We start from the raw sequence: 10,696 nt of genomic DNA, 5'->3' as shown, positions 1-10,696 counted from the left end.
ACTTGGTGAATAAGCCGGGTTGTGCAACAAAACTTAGTGACACACTTCGGTAATTCTATTTATCTGTTCATTTTATTCTGCAACAGGCACCAGTTCTGACTGCTGCTTTAAAGCTTAACTAGACAGCTGCATGTATTCAGGTTCACACTCCACCGTACAAAGTTTCAAAATATTTGACATACTGCTCGCAATGCTCGCCCTTGGCAAACTCTGGGACACCCCTGAGGGCCTCGTTACGATGCTCAAAGAACTTGAACACTGCATAGAATATTGCAGGGTCCTCACTGGTTCTTGCAGCCTCCAGAAATTTGCGGGCTGAAATGGAGTCCGAAGTGCCCAGGTTCTGCACAAAGCGGATAGCACTGAGCACCCTCTTTTGCGACAGAAGTACTTCCACGATTTCCTCATTGGCTGTGCCCAGCCTCTTGAGCATGTCCAGAGCTAGCTGTGTTGCTGGTGGGTACACTGCATGCAGCGACAGGAGGAGGCATGCTAGTGGTTTGGAATCTGTCAGAACATGGTATTGCAGGAACTGATGTAACTGATGGAACCGCCGATTATGGACAAGTACATTGATGAGTAGTTCATTGTGGCAATAGGGAACTGGCAACTGATGCTGCACCAGTGACCTGATGTACTCGACCAGGGTAGAGACAACAAAATGAAACCTGTCCTCGCACTCATCAGCAAATTTCGAGAAGACGTGGGCATACATGTCTGAAGGGTCCACACAGCCTTCCTTTGCAGCCAACTTATCAAAGACATCCGCAATTTGGTCAAGGGGCAGCTGGGAGTCCTTTTCAAGAAGACGGCAGCACACACCGAGGAGAACATCTTTGGAATTGGACCGCTGCAGGAGGAAATCAACCAACTGTCGCTTGTCGTCAAAGTGTGCCAGCAAGGGCTCCAGTCTCAGTGCAACATACCACAGGCATCCTATCTTTGCATCAATTACTATGTTTGGTTGGAAGACAACCCAGTTGGGTGAGTACAGTTCATAGCTGACCTCTTCTAACGAGTTGTTTGGTGGCACGGAAACCTTAAGCTTGAAAGGGCGAATGGGTGACGGGGGTACTACAGGCCTGTGATATGTCACAAAACCGTCGCTGTACCCTGGCAGCTTTATGTCGAACAGCATTGACCGCTTCGATGCTTGGTGGTGCACAATGACTAGGCTGTCCACTATGTTCACAGCAAAGCGCCCGCTTGTGTCTAACTTCAAAATGTCCGTCTTTCTTGGCGGCGCTTCCTTCTGCAAGGTGTAAATGACGATCTCTGCCCCCGTGCCTCCGACTGAAGTTCTCGCTTGGTGACGCAGTACAACGATAACACACTTGCCGTACAACACTGCTGTCGTAACGTCCCGCTCGAGCAGACACACTCTCGGAGGCTTTGGAATGATAGGCAGATCAACTTCGAACTTGGGGAGCCGCGTCGCGACACCAGGTTTAAATTGAAACGGATGCAAGATGTTACCAAGCGGCCCCGACGACAGCACAAGCAGCGATGTAGCTGGCTGGTAAACAAACCAATTGACTTGTAGCGTATAGGTCTTGAGGGCACGCAGAGTTCGTTTCTCTGAGCTGACCTGATACAACTCTATGCCGTGGTCGGTAACGAAGACAATTTCGTTTGCACAGGTCCAGGCTATGCCCAAGATGTTGGTGGCTTTTCCTTTGCAGCTCTGAGAATACTCCACAGTGTCGATCGTGCCAGAAAAGTTAACAAACTCGACGGACTTTTGGCTGCGCTGAATGGCAAGTACTTTCAAATCGGGAGAGAACTTTATCGAGACAACGTCCCCCTTGTCGTCCATCCTGAAGTCAGTAGATTTGTCGTCATCGGGACCCTTGACGACAACACCCGTCGCTCCGCCAGACCGCACGACGAACACCTGCTGGTTAGCATCGTCGAAGAAGACGTTCGCAATCTTACTGACAGGTTCGAACCTGATTGGATTAGAAGACAATTCAAGGAAGTAGTCCTTTTCGTCTGTCATTGCAGAAGACACCGCACCCGCACCAGAGCAGACCGATGCAGGTAACCGCAGCGCCATTCGTGCCAGAATTATATCAGTAAACAGTGGATAAAGAAAAATTACTAAAGAATGTCTTAAGTCAGAATGTCTGTCGCAAAAATAAAAAAGAATCAAGTGCAACAAGTTATATCTAGCAGCCTTTTTTTGTTATTTTGTTCTTTTTATGGCTTACTGGGTATGCGAGAGCCACACGCAAACACACACACGCATACACACACCACGCAAAGATCAAGGGGCAGCAGCAGTCGCGGATTGAAATTAACCGACTGAAAGTGGCATGGAATCAATAGGTAAGTGGAATCTGATGAATTACTTTATACGCTAATGAAGACGCAGATTTTGCTACTTTAATGAGAGTCATGTAGTGTAGCCTGCGTGATTTTCCCGTCTTCTGCCAGCAGACTCGGCGATGTCGGCCAGGGCCCCGGGACTACCGGGACTGCGAGGCTGAGATAGGCGCCGAGTCGGGGTTGCCTAACGCTGCTACGTGCCATTTCTGCGTTGCAAGGTCTTGGAGCATCACTGGGAACGCCGTGATGTACGATCCAGAATCGCCTACGGGGTAAGCACCGAAAAACCAACACAGTTGGGACTGTGTTTCTTTTTTTATATGTTTGTGTTTTATCTGGCGCTCTCCACCGCTGCCCCTCTCTGGGTGCTTCAAACATGGCCGCCGGGAGTTGATCATTCGCTGACCCCTGACAGAAGAAAAATCGCCGTTTTTCAGCAATACAGACCCATACAATGGTGTGAATGGCCCGAGAGTGTCGACATACATCCAAAGAGGCACATACAACCGACATAGTGGCCGCTGGTGAGCGGCGGAACGCCACGCTCCCGATCAAAGGAGGGGAGGCCACAGCGACATTCGCGAGGTATCGACAAGGTGCAGCTTGCCCGTCATTGCTACTCCAGAGACGCGGATGAACCGACAAGCAGGCAAGAGACCTTAGACTGCAGCACGAGGTTCGGCCGTAGCCGTTGCGATCGTCCACGTCAAGCTTGACGCCAACTACATGCTGTGCGAGAGCATTTGCTGAAGTTGCTGCTCGGCTTCTACGAAGCCATGTTTCGTGCTCGGCTCGCCGATTTAAATGGCCGTGCGAGCAGCTGGCTCGCTTCGCCCGTCGCAAGAAGGAAGCCAGTACAGTACCAGCCGGGCACTGCGCTGGTAAGAATAGTTTCGCACGGTTTTGCCGGAATATGTGTGCTGTTTCCTAACACTTTAGTATCAGCATCCAAGGCAGCTATCATCGTGCAGTTTGCGCGGGCCGGACGCTTGCGCTTGGGCGTCGGCGTGCGCCCCGGCAGCCGTGGATTATCGAGCGGTGTTTTGATGGCCAGGAAGACGTCTTGCCGCTGCTGTGTGTGCGACTAAGCGATGATCCGTTTTGCAGCGTTTGACTGGCCGGCGGCTCGTTCTCGCGAGCATGCGGGCACCGTGCCATTGTGGCTAGCGCCGCATCTCCTACGTGTATCCTTGAATCGACCGTATTTGCTTACGTCGTTGACTTCGTCTTCTGCCCGCTGTGATCGCGTCATGATCACAGTTGTAGGCATAAGTCACCATTGCCTGTCCCTGTTGCCAGCACGACGCCGCACATATTCCTACGCCAGCTCCACTTGTTTAACCAATGCTCAGGCCAGTTCGCATGTGTGATTTTTCTTTTTCTTTCTTTTTTTTTTTGCAGGTTTGCACACCTTTTCTTTTCATGGCTGTTTCAACAAAATGTTTTGCTGTGTGTGTGTGTGTGTGTGTGTGTGTGTGTGTGTGTGTGTGTGTGTGTGTGTGTGTGTGTGTGTGTGTGTGTGTGTGTGTGTGTTTTGCGAGATTCTGAGCAACCAAACAAGCGACCTGACATTTTGTAACATATTTTTTTGCAGAATATGTCACAAAATGCAGTTAAAACACTTTTGTTCACCTGCTTTTACAGAGCCCCAGGGGGTCTAAATTTCCGGAGCTCTCCACTATGGCATCTCTCGTTGCCCGAGTCACTTTGGTGCCTTGAACCCTATAAAACAAGTGATGGACAGGATTCTGAAGCAGCATCAGAAGCATCAGTTGTTCTTGTGGGCTTTGTACGGAAAGTTTGGTGCTCAGGAGCCTCACTACAATTGCAAAGGAAGCATATTTGGATTAGGCTTGTGTTCCCTCTTTTGGAGCCGTGGTATTACCCTTTGCTGCTGAAGTAGATTGGTGATATTTATTCTGCGAATAGCCTTAAGGGCAAAGGTTCCATTTGCATATAGATGTGCTATCAATGATGGAAATGACCATGCCTCCACGTTTAGCTGGACTTTGAAGACACATTCTCAAATTGTGCGCATTAATTTAGCAGGGGCCTGTACTTTGTATAGCCTCATCTAATACATATCAGCACTGCACATTTTAATCTTGAAGTGGTTTGTGTTAAGGCAAAAACCATGGCAGTACACGTATTATTCAAGGTGAAGCTAGAAATGTGCAGAACATGGAATTTGTATTTCTGCAACACGCAGTGACTGATGCAAAAACCTGGAGAAAAAAGCTGGCAACACCTTTTTGAGACACCCACTGCTTTTACTTTTTGGTGTGCTCCATGGATAATGCAAGCCTGTCTTGTGCCCATCCCCCTCTTTTTTTTTCTGAGGTCACGGTGTACCGTCAACGTACTTCCATCTATGCTTGCACAGAAAAGAGTCCAAGATCAATGAGGCTACCTCTAAATGCGTTTCTGAGCACCCTGACCTCAATGTTGTAGAAATGCTGCGAGTAGCAGCCACCTGGATACTACTTAGAATTGCATGATTAGGTAGCTCCTCCAGGAAGAAACTTCGCAGATCCTGCTCTGGAATATTGCACCACTGCAGAGTTATTAACATTATTTATTGCGTCAAGATTATGTTAAAATACTAACCAGTACAGCATTAGTGTAGAGCATTATATCATTAGTATATTGCACTGTGCTCATGCCGATGACTGTGCCACCTTTCAGGAACCCCGCGAAGCATATATGGGTCCACTGGTTCTCGTGTGGTTTCTCAGTGTGCTTGTTTTAAACAAGTGCATCATGCGAGCTGTTGGTTAGTTGGGAATTTTAATTCACTAGGCCTTCCATTGATGTAAAAGAAGATATTTCTGTGCAGTTGGCAGCTCCAAAGCTATTAATTCACTTGAATGCAGAACTGAAACTGTAACAGAGATCAGATGTGCCTGAACTTTTTGGTGTAGTTAACGTTGCAGGGAATGTCCCACCCTCGTAGCCTTGGCTGCACAGCCACAGAAAACTGTCCCCGAGTGTAGGCTAGTACGCCTTGGGTTTCGTCTTTATAGTAAGCACTGTAAAGTAAGAGACATCATCATACTGGTTGACACAGTAGTATAGAGGGTGTACACGGGTGTGTGACCATTAAGCGAACATTTCTCAACAATTTCAAGTTCCTCACTTTACACTCAACCTTTCTTAAAACACAAAACAACAGTTGAGAAACAAAGACTTCCAACAAGTGGAAGCCAAGATGAGGAGTACAATAGCCTAATTACAATATAAGAATTAAAAAGTGTTTTATCCGCAGGTAAACAAACTGCACCCGGCCCCGACCGAATATATTATAAAATGCTTGCCAATCTATCCAAATGTTCAAAAGAAGCACTTTTGAATTTTTTTTAACAAAATATAGATTGGTAGAATACTCCCAGAGGATTGGAAGAAGGCGATAGTTGTACCATTTCTAAAACCAGGAAAACCACCGACATTCTCAAGCAGTTATAGGCCCATCGCCCTCACCAGCTGTCTAGCCAAATCTTGAATAATGTTTACTCTTGAATCTCGTGAACTTTTGGACATCAACCAATGCGGTTTTAGAAAAACATGTTCAACAACAGACCATCTGGTTCGCCTCGAAAACACAGTCAGAGAGGCTTCTATACACAAGCAACACTACCTCACAGTTTTCTTTGACCATGACGAAGCATACGACACAACCTGGAGGTTCGGGATTCTACGCGACCTAGCAGACTTGGGTAGGGATTCGTGACCGAAGGCTCAAAATTCTATACGATTATCTATCCAAACGTACAGCTAGAAGCAATATGAAAGGGAACACGAGAGCGCGTGGCCTCCACTCTTTCAAATGCTCTGTCACCGACAGGCAATAAGAATCAGTGGTAAAGACTCATATAAAGTAAGCTTGGTCGGCAGCTCTTCCCGAGCATACCCTTGGTGCCACCCATTCTCGTCTTGCGTTAGTGGCAGCACTTTGCAAAGCGCGGAGCTCTTTGCAAAGCTCTCATGTTCCCTTTCATATTTCTTCTAGCTGTATATTTCAGATGCATCTTGGTGCTACACTATCAAAAACTTTTACCCATGAAAATGGTGTTCCGCAGGGACGTATATTAAGCACAACACTCTTTCTAGTAAAAATGATTTCCATTTCCAAGGCAATACCAAAATCTATTATGTACTCGGTCTACGTTGACAATCTTCAAATAGCTTGCACTTCTTCCAACATAGTAACGTGTGAGAGGCAAGTACAGCTAACAATTAATAAACTTGTGACGCGGGTACAAACTGACCCCACTCTGCACCTGAACGAGACTGAATTACCAGTTAAAAATTAGCACAAATTCCTGGGGATAACTTTTACTCTTAAAAAGAAAGCTACCAAATCCCTAAATATACTCAAGGTCTTTTCAAGAAAACACAGGGGGTCTGATAGAACATGCCTTTCGCGCATTTATCACTCCGTTGTACTGTCTTGTTTGGATTACGGTTGGGTTGTGTACGGGTCTGCAAGAGAACCATACCTATAACAACTGGACCCTGTGCACAACCTGGGTTTACGTCTCGCATCTGGTGCATATAGAACCTCTCCCCCCATAAACAGTCTCCACGTTGAAACAAAGTGAACCCTGCCTCGAATACAGAAGAACCATGCTTACTTTTTCATATCTCCTCAAAATACGCTCATTACCAAAACATAAATGCTACCCTCTTGTTACAAAGTGCGGCTCCAGAATGTTGTTCAACAATAGACCCCAGTTAATCAGACCCTTGCTACTCCAGCTCGAGGATAAATGCCAAGAGCTGGGAATACTAAATGCCCTCCCTGATATTGAATCAAGGCACGATCCACTACCACCGTGGTACAGCCCCCCCCCCCCAATCGTTTGTGATTTCACATTGACTCAGTTTTGTAAACAGAAAACACCACATGAACATATTTTGCAAGAATTCTTAGCTCTTAAAGAAAAGTACTCAAACTGCACACAGTTTTATACAGATGGCTCCAAGACAATCAAGCATGTTGGAAGTGCAGTAGTGCGAGGAAAATTGGAAAAATAGTAAGACTACCTTAGTGTACGAGCATTTTTACCGCTGAGTGTTATGCACTTGCATGTCTTGACAGCCCTTCACCACAAAAACGCAGTTGCTCCACCACTTGGAGACATCATACATAATATATCAGCAGCCTGTGCTCAAGGGCATAACATTTTGTTGGGTCCCGAGTCATGTCGGAATTGGAGGCAATGAGAGAGCAGACGTTTGCGCTGCTTAAGCCCATGACAAACAGATCAAGAACATAAATATTCCATACAGAGACTGCATGGCGCTAGTGCGCTGTAAACTAAAGGAGAAATGGCAGTCATCATGGTGTAGAGAGGTAAATAACTGCAGTTGGTGAAGCCGATTTTTGGGGAATGGAAATCATGTCATCATCAAGAACGTTTCATAGAAGTGATTTTATGCCGACTCCACTTTGGCCATACTCACTTGATGCATAATTTTTTGTTGAGAAAAGAAAACAAACCATTGTGTGAAGAATGCGGAGAGAAACTCAGCATAAACCATGTTTTATTTTCATGCACAGGACTTGAAACACAAAGGAAAAAGTATTTTACTAGATTTTACAATGAACACATTCCGTTCCATCCAGCATTGATGTTAGGTGAAAATGGTCTTGTTGATCTGTCATGTGTTTTTAGCTTTCTAAAGGAAGCAAATGCTTTAAAGAAACTGTAGAATGAATACATATACTCCACTAAACTCAAGATACAACCTTGTGCCTGGCGCATGATAGCTTGGGCCGCTTATGCGCCATTAAACCCAATACAATACAATACTGCTTTCACTCTAGGTTCAGTACAACTACTCCATGCACTTTCGATTGATGTACGCACTAATACCTGTGAATGAGCCTGATGCAATAACCATTTTAATACTGTCCTAAGGCATGCCATCAGGGAAACATACAAGATAGGTGCCAGTAGTTTTCTACATCAAAGAAAGCGAAAAGGAGTATTGCTAATGTCTACTTTTTTTCGTCATGTTGGTCAAAGTAGTCATTTATCAACATGAAAATTTCACAGAAAATACAAGTAATGGCAACAACAAGCTGCTGGTGGGAGCTAAGTGATTGCATCATTCAGCCACAGCGGTGCTCATGTAACCTTCTGCTGGTGAAGAGCCTCAGTGTCAGGCTACAGGTAGCATAAATGCCTTCAAAAGCGGAAGGTTATGAAGGCATTTGTGCTACTTGTAGCTTCACATTGAGACTCAGCTCGCGCTACTACACCCGACCATAGCAGGAGACATGATTAATTTTCCAAATGTGGCACCCCTAAATTCTTTGCTACGTGAAATACAGTGTGTGCAAAAAGGCTGAAGAATCGGTGACTTCTGCATCAGCTCGTATTTGCTAATGAACATTATTTGAGTATTTTTCAAGCCCTGTAAGACTTTTAGAATGTTTTTCTCCTTGCTCCCAGTGTAAAATTGTGAATTCGAGAACAGCAAGTTTCCACCATCGTCGAAAACAGCATTCCTGATAATCTCGTTTACAAAAATAAGTTTGGCTTGTAGATGGAATTTGCACCAGGATTATATGCACATGCGATCATTCGTCTTTATATATATATATATATTTTTTTCTTATCGCAGTTCCCCTGCCACAGCTCTGAAAAGTGTGAATGGGGATTCTGAAGGCTCGACCAGTGAGGACAGCAAAGGTGTGGACAAGTGAGTGTTACCTTTATGCTTTGAGCTCAGATGAAGGAATAAATACAAATTTTTGTGCTCGTTACACTTCATTTGTACATTACTGCATGTTGGAAGATAAAAATTTGACCTTTTGTATTCTCGTGCAGCCGATGTGGCCCGTGCGACCATTGTCATTGTGAATTAAGAGTTGGCTGGAGTTGAGAAAAAGCTAGTTGTGCATGTTTACAAAGCACTCTTGCAATGCACGCAAAGTGTGTGCAAGATTTAACAAATCGCTATACCTGCAGCATTTCATCCCATTAGTCAGAGGACTTAAAGGGATGCTGCATCAAATTTTAGGCAGCCCGCTATTGTACTGCAACGAAAGCTGTCGTTCCTAAGACGACTAAGCTCGCATCTTTTGTTGCACAAAGTCAACACACTGTTGTTTTTTTCCTCACTTTTTTCTTTGACTGGTGTGCCTGTGGCTGTACCTGAAACCACAATGACGTCACGCGTTCCCCTGCCTCCGCGCTTAGTCCGCCTGTCTGTTGGCCACGGCGAGCGCAAGCTGAAGCTGTGTCAGCGGTACAAACTGCGTAGGGGATGCGTTAGGGGTGCTGTCACTTTCTGTAGTCTTCACGCAGCTGCTGAATCGGCGAAGGGGAGGAGATGCAAAAGAACTGTTTTCCTCAAGGTTGTAACATTACTTCAGCGTGGGGAAGCGACATATGTTTCTAAAAGGTGGCAAGCACATAAAAATATCCAGCTGTGTGCCCTAGCCTTGTAGAAAAATCTTCTGGGTCTGATTTTTTGTCAGGGCTATTTCGTCCACAGCAAATGCAAACCAAACTGTTGTGCGTCGCTAATCCTCAGCACATTTATATAAAAAATACGAACAAGGGTATAGGGGGACGCTCAATCTGGAAGCCAACGTTTCGACAAGAGAACATGTCTTCACCTGGATGCACAGACAAGTGATCTCGTTGAAATTTTTGCTTGTGAACTAAGGTTCCCCCTAAACTCTGCTCAGTTTTCTTTGATATTGTGTAGCCATCTTCTTCATCTCCTTCTTTCGTAATCCTCAGCATGGGATTAACAGCGGCTTAAACCTCATGTTTAGCCGTATGTAATTCCTAGAAAGCGCAAGAAGCATGACAGTCAAACCTTTGCAAAGAGGGAACCTGAAATACATGAAAATTACATGCGACCCATAAAAAGAACAAGGAAGGTTGAAAATGAAAAAATTCACAGTGGCTTAGCTGTAGTTAAGCCTAGGAGATTGCGAAAGCAATCTATGGAACTGGCGTGTAGTATAATCAAATTGACTCACTCTCCGGGCATAGTCTGTACACCTTTGATCCTGTAGATCTCCGTTGACAGCAGTGTAGCCGGCCTTTGCAAGTGACCCTTCCTGCCTCTTCTTACGACGTTCAGCTTTCTCTTGAGGTGATTCTTCCGCACGCCGTTTCTTTCTGGCCTCGTTACTTCCCACCCTAGACGCACGCGCCTTTTCAAATCGCTTTTGTCGTTCCTCTACACTTTCTTGAGCACGTTGTAACCCTCTAGTTGCATTCTTGCGCTCCGCACTGGTTAGATACAGAGTTATGTAGATACAGAGTCCTCACAATTCAGAGCAGACATTAAGTCCCGCCCCGATAAGTCTTGTTCTGCTTCGGTGGCTTGAGAAGAAGCACGC

General features: G+C 45.5%; 2 protein-coding genes across 12 annotated transcripts in view; one reads left to right on the top strand and one right to left on the bottom strand.

Moving 5' to 3' along the window:
* Positions 1-37: 37 nt before the first annotated feature.
* On the bottom strand, positions 38-2,046 carry Bulli (regulator of MON1-CCZ1 complex protein bulli). Its single transcript, XM_084595102.1, has one exon. The coding sequence runs from the start codon at positions 1,997-1,999 to the stop codon at positions 143-145; it is 1,857 nt and encodes a 618-aa protein (XP_084451228.1). The 5' UTR covers positions 2,000-2,046; the 3' UTR covers positions 38-142.
* Positions 2,032-10,696, top strand: part of Set2 (SET domain containing 2) — a 95,556-nt gene continuing 86,891 nt past the window's right edge. For 5 of the 11 annotated variants that reach the window (XM_084595096.1, XM_084595095.1, XM_084595094.1 and 2 more), the window contains exons 1-4: positions 2,032-2,328; positions 2,437-2,600; positions 2,766-3,209; positions 8,959-9,036. In XM_084595096.1, coding sequence (XP_084451222.1) covers positions 3,133-3,209; positions 8,959-9,036 — 155 coding nt within the window. In that variant the 5' untranslated portion in view covers positions 2,032-2,328; positions 2,437-2,600; positions 2,766-3,132. Of the gene's footprint in view, positions 2,329-2,408; positions 2,601-2,765; positions 3,210-8,958; positions 9,037-10,696 lie in introns of all 11 variants that reach the window. The other 6 variants (XM_084595101.1, XM_084595098.1, XM_084595099.1 and 3 more) reach the window with 3 other exon arrangements.

Source organism: Amblyomma maculatum, chromosome 2 (genome assembly GCF_055883805.1).
Source record: "Amblyomma maculatum isolate TAMU_Amacu chromosome 2, ASM5588380v1, whole genome shotgun sequence".
NCBI lineage: Eukaryota > Metazoa > Arthropoda > Arachnida > Ixodida > Ixodidae > Amblyomma > Amblyomma maculatum.
The sequence above is the reverse complement of the archived record's forward strand: the minus strand, read 5'-3'. Positions and strand labels throughout refer to the sequence as shown.